The 26956-nt window shown below is 38.9% G+C and overlaps 1 protein-coding gene across 9 annotated transcripts in view; it reads left to right on the top strand.

Annotated features, from left to right (window-relative positions):
- The window catches only part of mub (poly(rC)-binding protein mub), a 742071-nt gene that overhangs the window by 703936 nt on the left and 11179 nt on the right, over window positions 1–26956 (top strand). For 8 of the 9 annotated variants that reach the window (XM_070085535.1, XM_070085526.1, XM_070085552.1 and 5 more), the window contains 5 exons: window positions 3827–3943; window positions 9819–10097; window positions 10286–10708; window positions 13012–13123; window positions 20247–20385. In XM_070085535.1, coding sequence (XP_069941636.1) covers window positions 3827–3943; window positions 9819–10097; window positions 10286–10708; window positions 13012–13123; window positions 20247–20385 — 1070 coding nt within the window. The remainder of the gene's footprint in view (window positions 1–3826; window positions 3944–9818; window positions 10098–10285; window positions 10709–13011; window positions 13124–20246; window positions 20386–26956) is intronic. The other variant, XM_070085568.1, reaches the window with a different exon arrangement.

Raw genomic sequence — 26956 nt, 5'->3', positions numbered from 1 at the left:
TAGACCAGTAGGCTTGCTACATTGCCTTTTCAGTTTTTAAATTTTTGCTTCTACTAGTTAGCCCTGCCTTCCGTGTCAACTTTGAGATTTTGTGTGTGTCACCTTTAGCAGTACATAAGCTTCCATTCTTATGCTTCAGCTTCACATTATTCCGACCATAGGGCTGAACTCTTCTTCATTTTGAAATACTGACCACCTCAGAAACTTCGAGGTTGATATACTGATTATTTTTTTTTTTTTTTTTATTATCACACTGGCCGATTCCCACCAAGGCAGGGTGGCCCGAAAAAGAAAAACTTTCACCATCATTCACTCCATCACTGTCTTGCCAGAAGGGTGCTTTACACTACAGTTTTTAAACTGCAACATTAACACCCCTCCTTCAGAGTGCAGGCACTGTACTTCCCATCTCCAGGACTCAAGTCCGGCCTGCCGGTTTCCCTGAATCCCTTCATAAATGTTACTTTGCTCACACTCCAACAGCACGTCAAGTATTAAAAACCATTTGTCTCCATTCACTCCTATCAAACACGCTCACGCATGCCTGCTGGAAGTCCAAGCCCCTCGCACACAAAACCTCCTTTACCCCCTCCCTCCAACCCTTCCTAGGCCGACCCCTACCCCGCCTTCCTTCCACTACAGACTGATACACTCTTGAAGTCATTCTGTTTCGCTCCATTCTCTCTACATGTCCGAACCACCTCAACAACCCTTCCTCAGCCCTCTGGACAACAGTTTTGGTAATCCCGCACCTCCTCCTAACTTCCAAACTACGAATTCTCTGCATTATATTCACACCACACATTGCCCTCAGACATGACATCTCCACTGCCTCCAGCCTTCTCCTCGGTGCAACATTCATCACCCACGCTTCACACCCATATAAGAGCGTTGGTAAAACTATACTCTCATACATTCCCCTCTTTGCCTCCAAGGACAAAGTTCTTTGTCTCCACAGACTCCTAAGTGCACCACTCACTCTTTTTCCCTCATCAATTCTATGATTCACCTCATCTTTCATAGACCCATCCGCTGACACGTCCCCTCCCAAATATCTGAATACGTTCACCTCCTCCATACTCTCTCCCTCCAATCTGATATTCAATCTTTCATCACCTAATCTTTTTGTTATCCTCATAACCTTAATCTTCCCTGTATTCACCTTTAATTTTCGTCTTTTGCACACCCTACCAAATTCATCCACCAATCTCTGCAGCTTCTCTTCAGAATCTCCCAAGAGCACAGTGTCATCAGCAAAGAGCAGCTGTGACAACTCCCACTTTGTGTGTGATTCTTTATCTTTTAACTCCACGCCTCTTGCCAAGACCCTCGCATTTACTTCTCTTACAACCCCATCTATAAATATATTAAACAACCACGGTGACATCACACATCCTTGTCTAAGGCCTACTTTTACTGGGAAAAAATTTCCCTCTTTCCTACATACTCTAACTTGAGCCTCACTATCCTCGTAAAAACTCTTCACTGCTTTCAGTAACCTACCTCCTACACCATACACTTGCAACATCTGCCACATTGCCCCCCTATCCACCCTGTCATACGCCTTTTCCAAATCCATAAATGCCACAAAGACCTCTTTAGCCTTATCTAAATACTGTTCACTTATATGTTTCACTGTAAACACCTGGTCCACACACCCCCTACCTTTCCTAAAGCCTCCTTGTTCATCTGCTATCCTATTCTCCGTCTTACTCTTAATTCTTTCAATTATAACTCTACCATACACTTTACCAGGTACACTCAACAGACTTATCCCCCTATAATTTTTGCACTCTCTTTTATCCCCTTTGCCTTTATACAAAGGAACTATGCATGCTCTCTGCCAATCACATCTTTAAATCTCCACTGCTTCTTCTGTCTCCTCCATTCGACTAAAGAAGCCTGCTGTGTAGGCAAAATATTTCCATAATAAAGATTTCAAACTTTTTCACATGTGCCATACTCATCTAAATTTAAATAGTATAGTGCAAAAGCATATACAGTTCTGTAGATTGTTAGTTAGAATGCAGTTAGATGGAGAGACGTACCTTCCCTCATATAATCATATTTTTGCATAACCCAGGTATAAGATGAGAAGATATTTTCAGACATCACAGATGGGAGCAAAACAGATTTTTTCTGCAATCGCAGTCAGCACATGCTGTGTTTACACATCCTATGAGTACATCGATGATAATATTTATGTATAAATTATTACCATAATCATGGGTAATGTGTGAGGATACTGGAGATGTTTATATAAAAATTATTTATCTATGGAGTAACAGGTCTAATCAACAAAGGTGACTAAATTAGCTGTTTCCTGCATAGTAGTCAGTCCATATGGTGTTTTCATATACTGCTTTATGTTATTAATACTGAAATGTGACAGTACTGGAATTATTTAAATACAAACTGAGAGACTCGAGTTTTATATATTCTTGGCTACTTTACGTTTGCAAAATAAGGGTTAAAATGAGAGAAAACTTGATATGTCAGTATAATAAATACCGTATATACATTGTGTATGTTTGGTTGTTAAACGCCAATTTTGTTATAAACAAGTTGCAGATTCTAGGTTCATAGATTCTGGACTTGTCCATGTGACTCCCCACCAGTATTTATACATATATTCTGCTTCCCTCCTGTTGTATAAAATAATCAGGGTTAGAATGATTTTATAAATTTTTTATCATACACAGTTTGTTTACAGGAACATTCTGGGTGTAAATCTCACAACAGTGAGATGGTCACAGAGTCCCTTGGGCCATTGCAGCTGGGCAACCCTTAAACCAACCCATAGCTTTTATAACCTTTTTACTCATGTACCAGCTGACTTTTCCACCACATGTATAACTACTACTATTGCCTCTGCTAGTACTACACCTCACTCAAAGCCTATATATACCCTCTGTGTTCATGTATTGTTTGTAACAGCTTAAGAAAGCTCCTGGAGAGTAAAATGTTGCCAAAATAAAATGTTACATTAGTTGCACTTGTGTCCTTTTGGCAATAAGAGCATAGATTACTAAGACATAAGTGTAACACTTGGTGTCTTTATTGATGAGACATTTCACCTGCTCAGCAGGTGTCTTTAGTTGAAATACAGAGGAAACAGCAAAAGCAATGAAGATGTAGATATAAGGTGATCCATACTTCAGTCATGGTGTGTGTCATCTCTATAGCTGAATACACCATAGTTGTAGGGAATTGGGTCTGAGCTTCACTTCCTTAGATTCAAGGAATTGTACCCATTCTCCAATTCCTTGAATCAAGTCTGAATGCCTTCCATTTCCCCAGGTGCTGTATGACCCCTAAGGGTTTAATGCTCCCCCTATGAATGCAATACTATTAGTCATTGGGAGAAAAAGAAACCTCTAAGCAAACTGCACATACCTTGAAGAAGATAGAAGCTTTGGAACTAATGCACCAAAGGCTGAAAGACTGACTACTTCAAACTTGTTTCTGCAGGGGTGAGGGATTGATCACCTCATATCTGTATCTCCATTATGCCTATATTTCCACTGAACAAGCTTAAGCAGGTAAAAGGTCTTGTCAATAAAGATAACCTGTTACACATCTTACTCATCTGTGTGTTAATATTTTATACCGTTAATATAATAACAGCATAGCGCAACGATAGCCAAAGATACTTTTTTCGTTATTATGGTAATTGTTTCATAATTTTTGGGGTGGCTTGCACTCATAAGAAGAGGAGCATTACTCTAGGCATATTTTTGTGCTTTACCAAAATCTAGTCTTATAACTGGTAATATACTGTAGTTATGGCTTGATTAATTTCTACTGTCTTATTTCACATTGCCAGTCTGGTGCAAAGATCAACATCAGCGATGGGTCTTGCCCAGAGAGGATCGTCACCGTTACTGGAAATACTGATGCAATTTTCACAGCATTTAAGCTCATCTGTGCCAAGTTTGAGGAGGTGAGTACTCTACTGTAACAACTGCTAGAATGAACCATTTAGTGTGTAAGAAAGTTGTGATCAGGTAATAGCCACAAAGCAAAATTGGTTTTGTGGATCTTGTAGTGACTACAAGCTCAGAGTTGTGTTTTGGCTCTTTTGTACCTATGACATCAAATAATTTTGTGGATCTTGTAGTGACTGCTTGACTTTATAAAGTTCTTCAAGTCATTTAGCTCAGTATGTTTTTGTGGGTAGGCAGGATGGGGAATGGCTTTGAATCTGTGAGGCAAGTATTTTTAGTAAGATTATTAAAGTTACCAGTGCCCTAAATTTTCACTGAAAGCAGGAACACATTTGTGTTCTTGGAGTAGAGATTCCTAATTTAGTGTTTTTTTTTTTTTATACTGGAACAAACATACAAGTAGCAACGTCACATGAGTGAGTTTTGTAGGTGGGATAAATATGAGAAATTCCATTAGGATACTGCTGTCTTTGATTCTTATGCAAGTGTGACAGTATTTGAGCACCTGACTGATAAAAATGCTTCTGATAGCTATGCTGTGGTGCCTATGTTGGAGCTTTCACAAGCACCAACAGCATGACTGGCCAAGCAATGAAGGCAGTAAACCCCAGAACCATAACCAAGTAGACTGGGCATTGACCCCTGGAACATCCTTCAGGTATTGCAGCATAGGATAGATAATGGGTTGAAGAGCTGAATCTATACACACACAGTACATACAGTATTTATCAGGATGGTCAGTAGTGAAAAGTATAATTTTTAATACGTCAATGTGTGTCTACCATGCAAATATGCATTAACAAACTTGATTGCTTTGAAACTTATTTTTATTATAGATAAAGAAAATACAATATTGGACTTATAGGGGAGCATGGCTGGTAACAGCAGTTGTAGTGGATAGAGAACAGATTGTTTTGCTGTGATAGTACCAATAATGGACAAATTTTACTAATATTTCTTAACTAGAAATCCACACCATGACTACCGTAATTTACTTTTTAATTTGTTAATGTTAGCTTGTGTAATGTGTCAAAAAATAACTGTATATTATATTATTAATTAGGCTTATTGATGTATTCTATCTTAAATTTCTTGTATCCAGTCTCAGAACAATGTGCCAGCAGTTGCCAGTCATTGTAATTCTTTCTACTGAGTTAAGCAGTACCAGTCAGTCAATCTGGAGATTTCTTTTTGATGGGTACTGTGCTCTAGATTATTACTCATAGAATGTCAGAGAAGTGGCAGATACAGTTTAATATAGACAAATGCAAAGTTCTAAATGTTGGACAGGAAAATAACCATGCCACATATAAACTAAATAATGTAGATCTTAATACTACTGATTGCGAAAAGGATTTAGGAGTTCTGGTTAACAGTAATCTAAAAACAAAGCAGCAGTGCATTAGTGTTCGCAATAAAGCTAACAGAATCCTTGGCTTCATATCAAGAAGTATAGTAATAGAAGTCCTCAGGATTTTTTTTTTATTTATTTATTAACACATCAGCCGATTCCTACCAAGGCAGGGTGGCCCGAAAAAGAAAATTTTTCATCATCATTCACTCCATCGCTGTCTTGCCAGAGGGGTGCTTTAAACTACAGTTATAAAACTGCAACATTAACACCCATCCTTCAGAGTGTAGACACTGTACTTCCCATCTCCAGGACTCAAGTCCGGCCTGCCGGTTTCCCTGAATCCCTTCATAAATGTTACTTTGCTCACACTCCAACAGCACGTTAAGTATTAAAAACTATTTGTCTCCATTCACTCCTATCAAATACACTCGCACACGCTTGCTGGAAGTCCAGGCCCCTTGCACACAAAACCAACTTTACCCCCTCCCTCCAACTCTTCCTAGGCCGACCCCTACCCCACCTTCCCTCCACTACAGATTTATACACTCTCTCAGTCATTCTGTTTTGTTCCATTCTCTCTACATGTCCGAACCACCTCAACAACCCCTCCTCAGCCCTCTGGATAATAGTTTTGGTAATCCTACACCTTCTCCTAATTTCCAAAATACGAATTCTCTACATTATATTCACACCACACATTTCCCTCAGACATGACATCTCCACTGCCTTCAGCCTTCTTGTTGCAACATTCATCACCCATCAACTCTATATATCCTTGGTTAGGCCTCGTTTTGATTATGCTGCACTGTTCTGATCAAAGTATTACAGAATGGATATAAATGCACTGGAAAATGTACAGAGGAGGATGACAAAGTTGATCCCATGTATCAGAAATCTTACCTATGAGGATAGACTGATGGCCCTGAAACTGTACTCTCTAGAAAGGCGTAGAATTAGGGGGGATATGATTGAGGTGTATAAATGGAAAACGGGAATAAATAAAGGGGATGTAAATAACTTGCTGAAAATTTCCAGCCAAGACAGGACTCGCAGCAATGGTTTCAAGTTGGAAAAATTCAGATTCAGGAAGGATATAGGAAAGCACTCATTCATTCATTCATTAGTGATTTGCTGGTACTTCCGCCCCGGGTCTTCTCCAGATGGCGACCCGGCGGTGGCCCCCGGGTTGGGGGTGTCGTTCGTCTTATTCTTTCTTCTATCTTCTTTCTTGAGGCCCTCCGGCTGGAGGGTTAGGAAAGCACTGGTTTGGTAATAGTGCTTTGGATGAGTGGAACAAACTCCCGAGTACTGTCATAAAAGTGAAAACGTGTAGTTTTAAAAATAGGTTAGATGAATACATGAGTGGGTGTGGGTGGGAGGGGTGTTAATGTTGCAGTTTAAAAACTGTAGTGTAAAGCACCCTTCTGGCAAGACAGTGATGGAGTGAATGATGGTGAAAGTTTTTCTTTTTCGGGCCACCCTGCCTTGGTGGGAATCGGCCAGTGTGATAAAAAAAAAAAAAAAAAAAATGAGTGGGTGTGGGTGGGTGTGAGTTGGACCTCACTAGCTTGTGCTACTAGGTCTGATGCCGTGCTCCTTCCTTAAGTGGAAGTGACCTGACTAGGTGGATCATTGGTTTAAGGCAGGGGTTGACATGGACCTGCTTTGCATGGGTCAGTAGGCCTGTTGCAGTGTTCCTTCTTTCTTATGTTCTTATGAATGTCATGATATCTGTCCAGTTGATATTTTGACCTAATAATAGCTTTCTACTGGATGTTATCCCAAGCTGCCATATGTTATCCCTTATTGATTCTTGGGGATTATCTTCCCCATAGTCCAGACCAGGCCTCTGAGGTTGGAAAGGAAATATGTAAACCCTCCATGTATTGGACTAATAAGGGATGAATAAGTGGTTGGTAATGGCATTTGTGGTGGATAAAGAAGATATTTTTGCCATGATTTTAACACTAATGGACAGTTCTGTAACCAATGGACTTTGCCCACTGTTTCTGAATTGATTGTCCCAGCAGATTTTGTTCTGGATTTCCCGAGTCCATTATTTAGAGGTCTGTTATATGGAGGGTTTTCTGTATTAAACCTTTCACTCCATGTAGAGCTCTATCAAACTAATCAGCTTCAACTCTACATAGAGCAAAACAGTGTCACAGTAAAAACTTGCTCAGCACCTGTCATTTTCAGTGCTGTATTAGCAATACACCTTTTTATCCTCTGTCCAGTTGTTGTTGATCCTATTTTAGCTTCATAAACCACAGATGTGCATACCTCTTTTTCATACTCTTTTGGTCAACCAGGCTGTTGGTGTTGGCAGCCCTGCTGACCCACATGTAGACAGCCCATGCTGTCTGCCAGCTTAGTTCATATTTCGCACCACTGAAGTGCTGCCCTCTGGGCCTGTCCAGGTCTGTGGGAAGCTGGTCCCACACACTCACTCTCACACAGCGGCCTAGCAGGAAGGCCTAGTAGCTCTCTCGTGGGATGGCCCTCTCGGGCCATGGGCACAACACACAAGCCTGTGTACCCACCACAACTTAGCAATAAAGTAAGAAGCCTCCGAAGATGTATCATTGAACCCCGCTACCATAATACCAATTAAACTGGCCGATCTCTTTCTGACAGACTTAGGGAGTACAAAAGTAGTGTTAGGCTTGCTGACACTAGCAATGCTCTTTTCTGTCACGTCAGAGATCACAGTCATCCTATTGACTGGTCTTCTGCTAAAGCTGTCTTCCCTACTTCCAACTTTAACAGTCGCCATCTGGCTGAATCCTCCCATATACACAACTTTCCTTGTATGAATCTTAGTCCTGGCTTCGTCTTTGTAGATGCCTTCCTTTCCCACTACATTGTAAAATGCTCCAAACTTCAGAACACCCATGACTTAACCTGACTGCTTTTTCTTCTTCTCCCTCTTCCCCTTTCCTCTTTCCTCTTTCTCCTTTGGGTTGTTTTTCTTCTGCCTTGGGTATTTGTTCCTTCATTATTTATCTCCCCCCCCCCCCATCCTTCTGTGTTCTTGCTCCTACCCTCTGTGGGCCCTTAGGTCCCTTGCAGTGCTCCTTTTTCTTAGTATTTGACTGGCTCCACCTCTACCAAACTACCTTCCCCACTACTACCTTCTACCTCCACTACTACCACTACCACCTCCTGGCCTATATATACTCCCTCCTTCTCTCCTTTTCGTTAGTGTGACTTTGTAAATGGTCCAAGTCAGATTGAAACGTAGTCATAAGCTCCTCTCTTCTGTGTGTGGGTTATATGTTTATCGTTCCAGTCACGGTATTGTGCCCTTTTTTTGCTATTTATATTAAGTATTTTGTCCTGCCTCCCGAGAGCAGGAATTCCACTGGAACAGATTAATGGCATTTCAGTTAATTTAAATGAGGAAAATTGATTTGATATATGAGCAAATTGAGTTACAAGCTAGGTCATGGAACAGATTAAACTTGTAAGTCGAAGTTCCACCATATTTGCAAATTTAGTGATAGACAGATGACATAGCATGGAAATGGGGTAGATGTGAGGGAACTGGAGAAAGTGCTGTAAAAATATGAAGAGAGGATGTGTGGATATTTAACAAAGGATTTGCATGTAGGTAGGAGGGAAAGGCTGTAGAAGTCCAGAACTTGGTAGGGAATGCCTTAAACAGTTGTGGGTTTGCTGGCACTGCTGGGTTCTGTGTGTGGGTGGGGCTGGTGGTCATTTGAGATGTTTGCTAGACCACATATCTGTCTCACACACACTACTGTGAATATTGGCAAAGTTTCCTCCTTTTGAAGGCAATTAACACAGTTAACTGCTACATAATGAGGCCATCTCAGTCCTCTTATCCTCCCACAAAATATAATAAAAAATTTTAGAACTCTAGTGATATTTTTGTGTAAACTGTTAAGATTGTTATTACCATAACCCAATCTCTGATCAGGTGTCTTAGCAATGAATAGCTAGCAGTTTTTACTTGACAGAATATTCAGAATCTATTACATATGGATTTTCTACATAGGGCTTTAAAATAAAAATTATCTGAAAACTTAACAAAATTGAACATGATGGAAATGCTTAAAGTAAGTATTTCACACCATGATGAATGAGACATGGTACAACATTCCTCAATTACTGGCACTGTGACTATTACAGTTTTCATAATACATAAGTGGAGACAGAACTATAACATGTCTTGTTTATAAGATTGTATTTTATAAATATTTCCTGCTGATTCATTTTACTAACTTCATGGATCCAATTTAATTTCTCGAGTAGTGTTCTGTAATATGTAGAGGATTAATTTTTATGTTGCAAAATGCTGTTGATGTAAATTTTTAAAATCACAAATTACTTGGCACAAATAAAAGTAAACCTGGAGTTTTGTTACTGAATGTTGAGTGCTTGTAATATTTTATTACTAGTGATAAACAAGTTTATAGTATCAAGATTATTTATCCTTGCAATACAGTGAAATAATTATTTTGCAACAAATGATGTATTATATTTGATTTCAGTTCTTGGGTCAGATGTACCAGAACAATGGCAGTGCTGGTGGTGGAGGTGGACAGCAGCGTCCACCCATCACCTTACGGTTGATCGTCCCTGCCTCCCAATGTGGTTCACTCATTGGCAAAGCGGGATCCAAAATAAAGGAAATTCGAGAGCAGACAGGGGCTTCTATTCAAGTTGCTTCTGAAATGCTGCCCAATTCAACAGAGCGTGCAGTCACTGTCTCTGGCACCTCAGACTCAATCACCCAGTGTGTCTACAACATCTGTTGCGTCATGCTTGAGGTATGCTGTTGCTATGATTTTTAATATCTTCTCACCAATTTTTAAGTAAATCTAGTGTTCAGATTTTGCCACATCATTTATTGCGAGGTTAATAAATTACTTCGGTAGTGTACCATTATAGTTCTATATGTTTGTGCTATATAAATGGTTTAGTCTGTTACTTATATATTTTCTAATTCTTTTTGCAGTCCCCTCCCAAAGGCGCCACGATCCCTTACCGCCCCAAACCCCAGGTCGCCGGTGGGCCGGTGATCCTAGCCGGCGGCCAGGCCTATACTATCCAGGGTAATTATGCTGTTCCCTCAGCGCCCGATGTAAGTACTATGCCCTTTGTTCCCCCACCACCAATTGGGGGGCCCCCCGGCCCCTTCATGGCGGCCCCCCTGAGCCCCCTCCTACCCCCATGTCCCGTCTCCACGGCGCCTTCCCCAGGCCCCCCACACCATGGCGCCATCATAACGCCTGCGGGCCACCACCCATGCCATGCGGGGCACTTGCAGATCACGACCCCGTGCCATCCGCCGGGCCATCCGCCAGGCCACCCACCCGAACACTTGAAGAACGGCCATATCGGCATAATGCCACAGCCGCAACTCCACCACATGCAGGATGTAAGTCACACCGCCGTGTCCCGCCCGAGTGCCCGTGTGACCCATGCCCAGTTGGACCCTCTCCGTGGCTCCTGGCCGCCCATCCGACCCGACCTGATCCGGACGTGTTCCATACCCGACCAGACCTTATTAGTGTTGCCCATTGTGCTACCTGATCACAACCTGCATGATGCACCCATATAACCCTAGCCCTAACCTTACAGCCTAGCCTTTTAACTCATGACCTGCCCATAGATACCTGCCTGCCATCCTGCATGTACGTGGCTATTCGTATAGTGTTACAGTGAATTCTAGATATATTCGATATAGCATTATTCTTCGAAATGTAAGTGACAGCGTGGCCAGGGCTAGGTGTTGAGGCAGGTGTAGATACCTGGTGGTACAGCTACACAGGTGCATAGCAGGTCCTGCTGGTGGGTCGTGGGGCGCGGGGCTTCCTCACTCATCCCTGCCATGCCAACGCCTCTTCGATCCCTTTGTGCCGCCAACACCGACTAACATCTCCTCATGAAAGCCCTAACATTCCCTCCTTCTCTGCACCACTTAATGTCTCCCTCATAGGGGACTTTAACCTGTACCCTTCAAACTTGAAAATTGGATAGCTGGATTGAATATAATAGCTGCAATGAATACTCATAAGCATTAAAGCCCAGTTAGAAGGCAACTATGTTCATGTATTATCAGTATTAAGTCACTAAAGAAAACTTGTAATTTTTTTAAATATATTAGAAAATTTCTAGGTAATTGTCACTTGCCCAACCATTAAATATTGTAGAAAAGAATAATTTTGATTTTATTGTATAAAAGAGTAAAGTAATAAAATTTGCTAGTTCTGGTGTTGGTTCATATGAAATGGCTAAAATTTGTTGTATCCTTGCAAATTACCTTGGTGTGCTGGAAAATTTTTGGTCTCCCTCGACCCTACGCTTGACGCTTGACACTCCCAGCTCAACACCAGTATTGTCCCTCTTGCATGATCGTCTTAGCCTTTTAATTTTAGTATTCCCAACCTCTTACTTCCAACTTGGTTGAGTAATAAACACAGTGTTCACTACAAACAGCTATTGAAAACCTTAAACATGAGAAGTTGCATAAGCTAATTAAACATACATTTTGTTGAAATTTCTCAAATCTGTGATTAAAATTTAGCATTATGCTAATATTTGAGATAAATGTGTTAAGATTATATTTAATTTGACAGGAACAGTAATAAAATAATGTTAATCTTACAATTTGTTCTTATTATAATAAAAGGTGGTTCAACTAAATTTTGCATCAAGGGGAATTTTTTACTTCAATCTTTGAATTATATATTAATTATCTGACTTAATATTTTTTATTAAACTGTTCTATTCATACAGCTCTAAAATGTGTGTGAGGTTTTTAACAGCATTTACAGACTATTATGAATCTTAATAATATTTGCAACTAATTAGGAATTTTTGTTATTGCAATTTCCTTATTCATATTTTACACAAATACAAAAATTCTTTTAATAGCAACCTGTCCATTGCTCCTTCCCTTAACCCATTGCCCAGCTTTCTCACTAACATACAATTCCTCAATGTTGGTGCCCTTTACTTATTACCACTGTCACCCTGGAAGCCTTTCCTGACAGAGCTACTAAAGGAGAGGACACATTCCCAAGATTAGCTAGCGTCAGGAGTGGTGCTATCTATGCTATGCCTATCATCCCTTGGCCATAATCAGGCGGCGACCCACTGTACATCCATAGTGTGTGTGTGTGTGTGTATATATATATATACATGTATATATAGTGTATGTATATATATATATACAGTACATATATATAAGTCCTGAAAGAAAGAAGATTTCCTGAAAGGTCTGAAGAAGAGGTCTGGCCCGCGCCCCCCAACACCCAGTCAGCGCTGCCCGCGTGCTCTCTCTCACACTCTATCTCTCTCTCTCTCTGTCCCGCCCGGCCCATGCCGCACACTCCAACAGGAGGGGCCCCCCAGAGGTGGCTTGGGGATTATATACTGTATCTGTGCTACATTAAGATGATATTTTATTTATACATACCAGTAATCTAAGTATTTGCTCAGGCTTTTAAATTACATAAATAATAATAATAATACCATGTAAACTTGTTGATCTTATAATGCTGTTCGTACTTCAAGAACAGTACTGTATTGTACTGTGGTTAGACAAAATGTTTCTCTTATTTTTTATTAGTGTATAAAATCATGGATGTTAATTTATGGTTTTCATGTCAGAATGTAATTTATCATTTACCATGATAAAAGCAGTTGTAACCTAATAAATTGTCTGTTTATCTCCAGATGAGCAAATTGGGCAACAACTCTCCACTAGCAGGACTGTTGGGCCTGGGTAGCCTAGCTGGTGCTAACCCAGGTGGTGGTGTCAACCCCCATGCTGGCAATACAGCTGATGGTAGGATATAACCTAAGAATTTGTTTATTGCACATGTTTCTTTGTACATGTCTCTTCCATGTCTTACACCCCTTCTTTTTTTTTTTTTATGAAACCAGCCATTCCCACTGAAATAAGGTGACTCTAAAAAGAGGAAATACATTCAGCATCATTCACTTAATTGAAGTCTTGCCAGAAGTGTGCTGACATCAAAATTCAGATAACCCTCCAAACTGCAGCATCCTCAAACCCTCTTTTAGAGTGCAGGCATTTGACTTCCCACCTCCCAGACTCGAGTCCAGTTAACTGGCTTCCCTGCATCCCTTTATAAATTCTTTGCATAATATTCACACTACACATTGCTCTCAAATATGACATCTCCATTGCATCTAGCCTTCTTCAGACCCATATAAAAACAATTTTTTTTTTACCATTATACTTTCCTACATTCCTCTTTTTGCTTGGATAGATAACTTCCTTTCATAAAGGCCTCAACACATCTTTTACCTTTGTCTTCCCATCTATTCTGTGGTTCAACATGTCTTTCATAGACCCATCTGCTAACACATCCACTCCCGAATATCTGAACACATTCACTTCCTTCATACTCCCTCTAATTTAATATCCAATTTTTCATGGCCTAGAACTTTTGTTACTCATTTCTGTGCTCTTTTCTATATTCATTTTTAATTTCCTTCTTTTACAGACCCTCTCAAATTCTTCCATCAATCCTTGCAATTTTTCTTAAAAATCTCGCAACTGAATTGTGTCATTGGCAGAGAATAACTGACAACTCCTATTTTGTAGGTAGACAGTGTCTTTATTCCCATTTTGTATTAGATTTATCTTTTAATCCCTCACCTCTCCTAAACATGTTAAAGAATCATGGTGATACTACACATCCTTGTCTAAGGCTTATTTTACTGGGAAAGTTCCCCTCCCCCTCCTTCTGCTCCCTTTCTCTTAAGTACACAAAGTTTAGCCTCACTCTCCACATTAAAGTTTTTTACTGCTTTTAATAATTTTTTCCTATTGTGGAAGACACACACATACAATTTTGACATTAAAGAAAAAGTTTTGCCATGAGTAGCTTCTTTAATCTTAATACAGAGACAACTAAGAAAAGATAAAGTATTAAAAGATAGCGAAAAATCCAGGAAAAATCTGAGACCGAATGATGACTACATGAGTGTGCCCTGACAGTAATAAGAAACTAGGGCACTGTAGCCCATGGCTCATCATGTGAACAATGAAATTGGATAGGTCCTAGATGCAGTTACTCTGGGCACACCGACAATATCCTGATGCAGCGGACTTGGTCTGTTGGATTTAGAGACTACTGGACACACTAGTACAAACTGAGAAAAATCAGATCCTGCCTCTTTCCAGCTAAATTTTTTGTGGCATCTGATATCAGTTAAATCAGGGTCCATTAACCCTTCAACTGTGGCATACGTACCGAGAAAGAAAAATTCCTGTGTGGGGGAAGATTTTGAAAAAGAAATCTTTTTCTTATAGAGTGAAAGAGTGCATTTTTATGAATTGAATAAGATAAAGTGGAATCTGGTAAAAACTTAAGAATTTAGGTTGTGTAGAAGTTGGCAGAAAAATTATCACTCATCAGCAACAGCAGCATAACTGCTCCAGCGATATTTATGTTTTACAATTTATTGACATCAAATTTTCTGTTTTTGAAATGCTTTTAATGTTTAATACTATGTACACTAGTTTCTTGTAATATTTGATGTGTTTAAAGACGGTTTAACACTTCAAACATGGGGAAATACTTAGCCTGACATTGCTTCACTTTCAGCAATGTCAGGCTTTGTTAGCTTTGTGTTTTTATTCTATTATTTTACTACTTTAGTCTTCTAACACTATGTATAAGAAATACTTATAATATTGCAATTGTTTCAGAGTGTAATACTCTTCAAAATATGGAAATAAGTCACATTGTTTGACTTTATTGGATTATCCTGGGTTAAGTATACTTAGTGAGGTTTGTGGCTGAATTCCACTAAGTATCATGAGATTGTAATAAATTTGGAATGAATAATTAATTTTTGTGCCACTTCTACACCCTGTTTGCTGGTAAGGAAGCTGGTGGTGGAACAACAGTTACTGATTTTCATTTAATTTTTTTGAAGGTTGAGAGGGAAATGTATTGTTGAAATGGTTTGGGCATTTAGAGAGGATGAAGAGTGTGTATAAATCTCGGGCAGAATAGATGAGATATAAAGATCATCTCAAGAACAGTTGGAAGGGGAAAAATAAAAAGTGCATGGGTTATGAGCATGTTAGATAGGAGTGAGTGGAGACAAGTAATTTCAGTAAAATGTATTTAAAGCCACTAACACTAAAGCATAGGGGAATTTTAGTGAAATCATTTGGTGATTTTTTCTTGAACCAACATGGGGGAACTGATAACTCATTCATGGCTCCCTCACTTCACTTTCAAATACTGTTTTTTTTACCTAGTTTATCATAGCCTCAAAGTCGTAAGTTAATGGGTAACAGCAAGCAAAAGTAAAAATTCTTTTAAATTACGTCTGTAATCATGATACGAACATAAGAGAGGAGGAACACTTGAGCAGGCCTACTCTTTTGTACAATGCATAGCCTTCTCTAAACCAACCATTCCCACCCACCCACTTATCCAACCTTTTCCCAAAGCTATGCAAGCATTAGCTTCAATACTTCAGGTTCTAATCAAATCCAACCTTTCTCACTCATATACAGTGGACCCCCGATTAATGATATTTCTTCACTCCAGAAGTATGTTCAGGTGCCAGTACTGACCGAATTTGTTCCCATAAGGAATATTGTGAAGTAGATTAGTCCATTTCAGACCCCCAAACATACACGTACAAACGCACTTACATAAATACACTTACATAATTGGTCGCATTCGGAGGTGATCGTTATGCGGGGGTCCACTGTACATGTATTTGTCTAATTTCTTTTTAAAGCTACCCAAATTTTAGCTTCTGTTACCCTACTTAGCAGATTGTTCTATGCATCGACAACTCTATTTGAAAACTAGTACTTTCTTACATTCTAAATCTAAATTCATCTAATTTAAATCTGTTATTTCTAGTTCTTACTTGAGTCATTATCCTCAATACTTTATTTATATCACATTTGTTCATGCCAGTCTTAAAAGAAATATATCCATAAAGAAGACTTCTTTGCATGTATGAGACTGGAAAAAATTATAGGTCACTAAGTTTGGCATTCCCCATGAATGTACCGTATTTCGTGGCTTCTTAGAAGCATTTTTTTTTTTTCCATAAAATGTCTCCAAAAACTGCCCTGCATCCTATAAACTGAAGGTCAGTGATGGGAGCTATAAGTTTGGGGTGTAGGGTGGGCTGTAGCTCTTCCAGTTATGTCTGATGCCGAGCCATTGAAACTAAAACAAGTCTTAAAAGCCATGAAATACGGTAATAATAATAGCTATTTACAGTGAATTGTTATAAAATTGTGGGAAGCAATAACCATTGTGGCCTGTAGCCTGGTGGCAAAAATTCTCGTCACACACTGAAGGTCTAGGTTTGATTCTCGGCAAGGGTGGAAACATTGGGCGTATTTCCTTACACAGATTGTTTATCTTCACCCATCAGTACAGTGGGTACCTGGGTGTTAGTCGACTGGTATGGATCACATCCTGGGATAAAACTGACCTAATTTGCTCGAAATGCTCTGCATAATAAGCGGCTTTCTATATAGTAATGTCATTGATGTTAGCTAGGCCTGTATACCATGTACATAGACTTGTAGCAATAAAGATATTATATTATTATAAATTGTTACTGTATATTTTTGTCTTTTCCCTATGTTACTTTTGACCATTTAGTTAATGTCAAGGCTTACTAACATCTAAGATTAGTCTCAATGTGATGTTAGCCTCATTCTGAAATGTATGTGGGCTATGAAGATATTGTACAACATTTTGAAAAAAAAAAAATAAGGTAAGATGACCATTCTGATTATAATGTGATTTTATATTTAAGATAATCCAACAGTAAAAAATTGTGACAATAAGGCAGTATAATCTGATAATATACCAGATGAATTTGCTTGTAATATCAGTTTTCACAAGGGTAAATGGGTGACTAAACCAGCCTACTGTGTGGATTAAGCTTATTAAATGAGGACTCAAACCACAGTCATATACATACTAGAAGTTGCACTAAGCAGAATAAAACCAACATTTATAAATTATCACCAAGATTTGTCAGTTTTTTTTTTTTTTCATAAAAATTTAAACAATTTGAGACTTCTATGTCAGTGGTTTTTGAGAACTTAGTCTTCCAAGAATAAAAAATAGTTAACACTTAGTGTACACACTTCCAGTAAGACAGTGATTTAATGAATGATGGTGAATGTGTTTCCTCTTTTGAGTCACCCTACCTCAGTGGGAGATAGCCAGTGTGTTTAAAAACAAAAAGATAATTGCTTGGTATTTACACTAAATGTGAATGAAAAATTAAGAAATTTTGGAGAACAATAACATACTGTGTATTTCTGTTATTAATCATATAGTGAATGCTGAGGCTTGCCAGTATTGGGGATTGGTTCATGTATGTTTATTCTGAGGAAACAAAAACTTGCTCAGATCAGAATGAAATTTGGTATACAGTACTGTACTTCATTTAAGATATCCTTCATATTCCAAGGTCCAGGGTAGCTTTCAGTTGAATAGGGCAGTAATCTTTTAACTGTCAACAAACAGGGAAACTACCTTGTATTTACCACCATTTTCTTCCCTTCAAGGGGATTTGCATTGATGAAAGTGATGGGATTGTTCCAGTGAACTGGAGCTACCTTCCCTTTAGATTACCTTCCATTACCCAGCCCCTGTGTGATCCTTAAGTGCTTAGTTCTTCTCCATTATTATAATTGCCATTTTCTTGAAAATGTGTGATTATGGACTAGTCAGCATAAAGTAAAGTTGTAAGCTAGTGAGTACAGTAAGAGCAGCCGAAGCTATAATGTCTCATTTTGTCAGGAATTACAAGGGTGGAAAAAAGGGAAAAATATGTAAAGCTTTTTCTGTAACAATTTTTTATTTTTTAGGCTTTACTGATTTCTTCCCTTATTCTCCCCTTGGTTCAGACCTGATTGCCTCCCATTCCTTGTTCTGTATGATCCCTGTGGGTTTAGTGCTTCCCACTGATAATAATAATACTGAAAATAAATGATAAATTATGAAGTAGAGAGTACAAAGATTCCTCAGTACTGTGTGAGTTTATTTGTTCTACAGGAGGGACCTGCTTATACAGCAGATTAGATTCTGGGCTACTGCTGAAAAGTGAAAAGCATTTTTCACTTTCAAATGCATATAAAAGCCTGATAACATGTTTACATTATCATATATTAAGTGAGCAATAGAGCTAGGCCTAAAACAATGCATATACAGTTCACACATTACTTACCTTAAAATATTTTCATCCTGAGCTTTTGGTGAGTGGTGAATATATTTATTGTAGGAAGTCTTTAAATGAAGAAGGGATATAATTGAAAACCATTGCATTAGTGAAATGCTATAAAGCAGGACAATCCTGTATTCCCATTGCTTGTTAGTCATTTGGTGAACATCTTTACTAAGTTTTCTCTGTAAATGTTAGTTTTGGGACAAAATGACCAGGGGTTACCTAATAATGATTCTGAGAGTCACTTCCCTTATGTCCTAATCAACCAGACTGTTAGTGCTAGCTACAAGTAGTCCAATATAGGTATCACATTTCAAGTGATAGGAATATCTCAAAAAACAAAGAAATCTTGTGTGAAAATAGAATTTAACTAGAAAATTTTCATCAAAATATATTGGTAGCTTTTTTCTATAAGCATATCACAGTACACCCTCCTTAACCCTTTCAGGGTTTCTGATGTACTAGTACGGCTTACGCACCAGGGTTTTTGACGTACTAGTACACTTAAATTCTAGCGCCCTCAAATCTAGTGAGAGAACGCTGGTAGGCCTACATACGAAAGAATGGGTCTGTGTGGTCAGTGTGCGGAGTATAAAAAAAAAAACTGCAGCACACAGTGCATAATGAGAAAAAAAAACTTTGACAGTGTTTTTGGTTTAAAACAGTGACTTTGCACTGTATTTTCTTAGGGTATTTATGATGGTATTCTAGTTTTCCTGGTCCGTCAAATTTCATACTTTTGGTGTCATTGTGATCGGGAAAAGATTCTCTATCTTTTCATAAGAAAAAAGTAATTTTTTTTTTTTTAAATTTGGCGACCCTGAGAACAAGTCTGGGAGACGGCCTGTCGACCCTGAAAGGGTTAAAGTACTCTCTTTAACATACCCATTTGGCATTATGTGCTGAAGTCTTTGTGCAGTTTCTTTAAAAGCAATGTGCTGATTCTGTAATTCACTCAGATGTACTGTATATGTTTTGACAAGGTCTTTATTGAATGACACTTTGTGAAAAACAAGTTATATAAATAAACATGCTCTCACTGCCTTCAGTTTTGAAAAAAAAAAAAAAAGAAATCTTGCCACATCCTCCTTGATTTTAGAAGTGCAATAATACAAGAATGAGTAAAATCATAGTACTTGTGGAGAAATGAAGGTGACCCATATATGTGTTGTATGATATTTCACTTTTATTGTTGAGTAATACTAAGGAATTGGGATTTTTGACTCATTTTGCCTTGCACTCATCATAATTTTTTTTTATACTGCACACTCCCATAGTGCAGATCTTTCACTGATGTAGACCTAACCAGGCCATATGGGACCATTTTAGAGGCCCTATAATTTTGGCACATTATACATCAATGGCAGTTTGCCAGTTGGCATAAATATTTCATCAGCAATGCTGATTTAGATGGCATGTGTTGTATGTATTTGGGAAGAAATTTTGTGTAAACACAGTTTTTAAATGCTAAATAAAATGTTATTCTTTACTAATACTTTTCTGTTTAATGTACAAAAAATGTAAAGGTGACCCCCAGGTGGCACTGTAAATCAAATATAGTGGCCATGTCATTTTACATAAAATTCTTGAAAAAAATTTCAGTAGTGTAATATTCAACGTAACGTACTTGACATTTTATTCAATTGGTTATTCACTTGTTTGATATAAAAATGTTTTTAAATGTTAATGATAGGAATTATTCTGTTCAGCACTAGCAGCCCTGGCAGGGTCACAGCTCAGGACTCCTGCTGGTTCTGGACCTGGTACCCAAACTCATGAGATGACTGTGCCCAATGAACTCATAGGATGCATCATTGGAAAGGGTGGCACCAAAATTGCTGAAATCAGGTGAGTACCTAAATTTTTAAATTATGGCTATTAAAGAGATACAGTGGGTGCTACCTCAGCCATACGGCTATTAATTGGATATAAAAACGGGTACATAACTTACTCATAATACAAGAGGCTTTTTTGGGGGGAGGGGGTTAGTTCAGTATACAGGTCTCCCTCAACATTCGCGTTTTTCACTTTTGCGGGCTTCGAACATTTGCAAATTCCCAGCCACCCAATCATATTTAAAATGTGTCATTACATATGTTAGGAATTGTGGCGGTGGCAGAGTTTGTTTGGAGATAGGACAAGATAGTCCTTCAATATGACACTAATATCAACTCTATGGCTTATTTATCTGTCATAATTCATCTATTATGACATAATAAACAATAATATTAACATAGAAACATGACAAATACTCTAGAATGAATAAAATACATCATTAAGTATGTCACAAGTGGTGTTGTTGGATGTATAAGGGTCACTGAGACATAAGCCATACATAGTGGTGGTGGAGGTGGTAAAGACTTTAGACAGCAGTGTTGTCAGTAGCCCTATATAACTCCAACAAAATTGGAGGAGTTAGGTTCATGCTGTCCTTTTTCTATCGATTATCACTTAACTTATTTTCTGCACTGTTAATGCTACACTTTATCGCTGGCTGGTGCTATAGCCTTTATTGACTCATGCTGCTTTAATATCATACATATTGTTGAATCAGTGAAGAAGGCACATTCTTCCCTCTCTCTTCCTCCTCCACTTTGGTACTCTGCTATGAGCTCTTTCTTGAATTCTATAGTCTCTCTCACCTTTTTTACCAAAGGGTTGGCACTAGTACAATATTTTATGATGATATCATGTGTTTTATGATTGTTCATGGTTCAATATGTTAAGGAAGTAGTATTGTTAGGCCAAGTAAATGGTATTATATTTCCCTACAATATACTTGGGCACCAAACATTCGCAACTTTTCAACATTGGTGAGGTTCTTGATCCCCTAACCCTCGCAAATGTGGAGGGAGACCTGTAATACATCAATGCGAAGTTTCATATATATCAGCATTGATCCAAAAAGAATAGGAAAAAAAGATTAAAATAACACTGAAGACCTCTCAACAATCATAATTTAAAAATCTAAAGTTCCCTGACCAAACTGCACCAAACAAATAGGAATGCCTCCCTCTTTCCCCCCATCTACACCATATGACCACATACAGCTAAGCCTCTGATTTTAAAATTGTTAGGTTCCTCAAGACCCCAGGATTATGGAAGAATATGCAGGGCTGTGTGGCAGCATTTGGTAGTTCTTGCCTCATCCATCACAAATATCAATATACTTTAGACCACCTTCCTCTTGGGAGTGTAGATACCAGCAAGTGGTGCTGTTATTTTCTCCCTCTCATAGTAATAGCTGCTGCTGAGCAGGAAAAATGTAAGAAGCATTAAGTTTGGGAGGCAGTGAGGGAGATATCACTACAAGTAAACACTATATTATTGCCTTGTCTGATGTATCATACAGGTTAATCAGATGTATTGAGTTTTAGAGAGTAAGGAATAAGATGATGATGCCTAAGTATGTGGTGGCAAGGCTATGCTTCCTCAAGAAAACACTACTGCACATTGTTACTTTTATACATGGATCATAAAAATAGTCTTGCAGACCATTCAAAATGTGAGACATTGTACCATAGTGTTGTGGATGGACATTTGGAAGAGAAAGTCAGAACCATAGTGGTGGTCACACTTTACCTCTCCACCCTTCCTCCACTGAAACACTTTTGTTCTCATATAATTTTCAAGGTTGGATAAATATTACAGCTGAAAAATTTAAGGTCATTACTGCCCAAACAGGATCAGTAAAACATTTAATAATACATGGGAAATGCCTTAGAGCACTTGGAATATACTTGAGCAGGTTCCCAGTCTACACTACCATAACTTACCTGTGAGAAATATAGGAGGAAATATAGAATAAACAAGGTGAAGAGCAAGAATGCCAGAAGCTCAATTAGAGAAAATTGTCAAGTGATCCCCAACTACGAAGCCTTTTACCAGCACTTGTAAGAAATGTTGCTGAAACAAAGGCAGTAGATTTCACAAGAAAACTGGATCACTACCTCCTGCAAGTGCCTTATCAGCCATGTATGACTATTTAGGCCTATGGACCATTTACATCAACAGCCTGGTTGACCAGGTCTTTAGCAAAGAGATCTATCACACCTCGGGCTGGAATGCACGAGTAGACTATCATTTGTAACTGGTTACAGGTATTGCCTCTTTCATTAATCATAAAGAAAATTCTTAGACATTTCAGATGTGTGGTGGGTGCTGAAGAGTTGAAAGTGTCACAGGTATGCCGGTGTACAGAATTGTGGAACAGGTAGTCAGTGAGAATGTGTGGGGTATGGGTGGCTGGTCACCCAATGATGGTTGAAGGTGTGTTGCGATGTTTGCAGCAGGTTATGGGTTCTGCTCAGTCATATGATGGCGAGTCCTCTCACAGATGAATGCCATGTCATGCACTCAACACTACAATTAATTTCAGATAATTTAAATACGAGGTAGAACGAACCTCAAGAGGTTCCAAATTTTTGCTGGAGTCAAAGCTACAGTGAGAGCCAGTGTGAAAGTGCAGTCTGAAAATAATTATTCTGACTACAGTAATTTACAGTGTATTTATTTCTTGTATGCAATACAACCTCTCCTCACTTAACAATGGAGTTGCATTCCTAAGACCAAGTGAGGAGCATACTATAATGGTAGTGAGTTTGTGTCATCCATCATTGACATTGTTTTAATGTCACCTTTGCACCATTTATAACATTTCTGGTATATTTTTAAATGTTTTTGCAGTAGTGTTCTGTATATTGAAATAAACAGATTAGAGGAAATCAGCTCTAATATACATTATTTAGGTATGAATACTGGTTAGAGGGCCCAGTGTAAGTACGAGGCATCGGTAAACAAGGACGTCGCTAAGTGAGGAGAGGCTGTATTGTACTATATATAAAAATACAATAATGTAGTACAATCAACTTTCTGCTGAAAAATCAGTAGTCATCAGTATTCATTTCCAGGAGGGACATCTGAACTGTAATATCAGTGCACTGCTGACAAGACAGTGATGGTGAAAGTTTCTTCTTCTTGTTTTAGGGTCACCTCACCTCAGTGGGAGACAGCTAGTATATTAAAAAAAAAAAAAAATTAAACTAGCCAAGTTGGGAGGTGTACAAATGACCTATATGAAATAAGGTGGTAATCTGAGGAGAGTTACATTAATGTATAAAGCATAAAATGTCATTAGAAATACAAAAAATAGTATAAAATGAGAAAAATGTTTTACTAATTTAATTCTATTTCTAATGACTTGTTATGTACGGTATAGGGTTAATACGTTACAGCCTCTCCTCACTTAGCGACATACTCGTTTAACGACAGCACGGACTTACGACGGGCTCTCTGACCAGTATGCGTACCTAAATAATGTATATTAGAGGTGATTTCCTCTATTCTGTGTATTACAATGTACAGTACACTGCTGTATAAACATTTAAAAATATACCAGAATTGTTATAAATGGCACAAAGGTGACATTTCTGCTAGGTACAAATTTATAGTTTATCTTTATAATTTTTACATTCTAGTTGCCATTGCCTGTTGACATGGAAATGTGTGGAGAGGGTTGATGTGGCCCTACTTGGCTGAGGTTCATGGCAGGTGAAACATTTCGCCTGCAAAGCAGACTTCACCAGTCAGATACAGGGGTGAACACAATTATTGTAATTACCAGAGTTGTCAGTAGTTGATGGTTATACTTGAGTGCTCAAGTATTTTGTAATATGTCTTTTGTCTGTTTTACTCTAAAGCATTGATCTCTTGACATTCTTTTTACTAGGTCATGATTTGTGCTATTCACTGCACAATCTCTCTTTTCTTCTTGTCTCTAATTTTATGAACGGTGGATTTTCTCAGACCAAAAATGTGGGCAGTCTGCATCGTATTACACTAATACCTATCAAAAATTAAAAAATTTTCAGTGCTATCAGATATTTATACTTATTTTTTTTTTTGTGGCATTGTAGAAATGGGATGATGAGAACATTCAAAAATCATTTGATAAACACAATAAGGCATGTAATACTCCCAGAAGGCAACTGTAGGCAGCATGGGTGACAGTGAATCTCCTAACCCCTTAGACCCAATTTCAGTCATGGTCTGCCATGATTTTGCAAGTAACTTTATTCTGTCATGCTTATGGAGCATACTGCCAAAGCTTTTGCAGGCACTGTGCAAAGAAGAATGCACTCTTTCATTTGTATTTAGACAAGATTACACGTAGTGTTGCCTTATAAGAAGTTACACTGTATATGTAGTACGTATTGTGTATTTGCAGGGAGTACGACTCATGTCGACTGTAAAGGAAGGTGCAGCACTGTACTGCATCTCCCACAATATACTCGACCACCCTCAGTACTCTCTCTCTCTCCATGGAACACCACATTATCAGCCTCCTCATGCATTAATCATAAATAACAGGCAATTCAATTGTGATGGGTAAAATGTTGGGATGTAAACACCACTAATGCAGTAGAGGGTGGTGATATATTCCACACTGCCAGTAATTTCTCTTGCCCTCCCACTGGCTATCAAATGAAAGAATTCAGCATAAATGGTTGGGATGTTTTCCCTTTTGTCTATTATTATAATCAAAAAGAAGTGCTAAGCCACAAGGGCTGGCCCTTTTGTCTAAATTTGCAGAAATTTATGGCCAATGGCAAGGAATTTTGTTTTTTTCAACACGTCGGCCGTCTCCCACTGAGGCAGGGTGACACAAAAAAGAAAAACACTTTCACCATCATTCACACATAATCACTGTCTTTGTGGAGGTGCCCAGATATGGCAGTTTAGATGTCACTCCAAACAGCCAATACCCTAAACCCCTCCTTCAAAATGCAGGCATTGTACTTCCCACTTCCAGGACTTGAGTCCAGTTAACCGATATATAATCCTTAAGGAATGTTGTATGGGCATAAATTATGGGATATGAAAAAAATTTTGAATAGGTATACTTGTGTTGTAATGTGAGTGAAATGGTGATGACAGTAGCAGATTGGAAGTGACAGTGTAAATCTGATAATGTTAGAAATAGAATACAGGTATATTAACCCTTTCAGGGTCCAGAGGCCAAATTTCAATGGGTGTGTCAAGTGTCCAAGATGCATAAAAACATTTCTAATCTTGTATAACCTGTCATTTCTGTCAGGCCTGGTTTTGTCAGAGAAGTGCAACATGCGTAACAGTAGGATAAAGCTGTTCACCGGGATGATTTCACTGAAGGGCAGGGTACAAATTAGCCGATCTGTGGACCAGTATGATTTTATATTATGCTTATAGACATGAGGCATAAGCATTATTGTTGAAAAAAGCAAATACATTTCAGCCACAGTTGTCTCTTTCCACAGGTGTAGTCTTGACTGTGGTGATATGATCGTATTTGCCATGGTGTACTCAAAATATTTGTTACTTTCCCTGACAATAGTTTCCATCAAGGGCTGGTCAAAGAATAGTTCAAAGAATTCCAGTTCATTTGCAGTGTTTCCAAGGGAACAAGCTGGTAGGACTCCACTTTGAGAGTCATCAAACTGCTGGGGATTGGGATTTTGCTGCCAATCCCAGATGCAGTTTGCTGGTGGATACTGGACATCATAAGCTGGTTGTGGTGTGGTGGTGGATGATGCTCTGCTTTGTCCTGGATCTGATGAGTCAGCGGCATGGGTCCCAGCCTGGGCTGGTGAGTCATGCGTGGCCGTGGCACTACCACCACCTACTGATGCTCGTGGTCTATCCATGCCAAGTGTAGTCACATCATCCTCACTTTCACTGTCTATTCCTGGTGTAGGGCCACGGGATGTACTCTGTCCCCTTGGCACTGCACATGGAACAGTACCCGAGCACATGCGGCGGCGTGTATACTAACTCTTCACTGGTGAATATGATTCATCACTATCACTACTTGAATGGTCATGAAGAGCAGTAAAATCAAAGTCCACATCACTATCATCACCATTATTCAAGTCTGAGGCCTGGCCATGCAAAAATATTAGTTTTCTCTTGTGACGAGGTACAACTGAATGTGACTGAGACGTGCCCACACCAGAGGTAGAAGGTCGAGGATCATCAGGATTTTCCACACTATTTTTGATATCCTGGTCATTGCTTTCGGTCACTAATCGATCAGAACCATAGAATTCCTCTTCATTCAGAGTCGACTATCAGCTAGGAAGAGTCCCAATTCGCTTTGGAGTGAGAGCTGCCTTGCCGCGAGGCATGGTGAACAAAGCTTACTGAGGTAGTGTTCCCACAATGCCATGAAGGTGCCTAGAATTATTGTTTATAGTGCACACACACCACGCAGACCCATTCTCTTAGATGTAGGCCTACCAGCCTTCTCGGGCTAAATTTGAGGCTGCTAGAATTTTGGCGTAGTTCTACAGTTTGGACCCACAACTCAAAGCTGTAGAACTACAGCATAGACCCTGAAAGGGTTAAAGAACTGAATAACTAAAAGGATCTGGTTCCTTTTAAT

Source organism: Cherax quadricarinatus, chromosome 1, assembly GCF_038502225.1.
Source record: "Cherax quadricarinatus isolate ZL_2023a chromosome 1, ASM3850222v1, whole genome shotgun sequence".
In the NCBI taxonomy this organism is placed as follows: domain Eukaryota; kingdom Metazoa; phylum Arthropoda; class Malacostraca; order Decapoda; family Parastacidae; genus Cherax; species Cherax quadricarinatus.
Note: the sequence above shows the minus strand (reverse complement) of the source record. Positions and strands in the feature narration are given on the sequence as shown.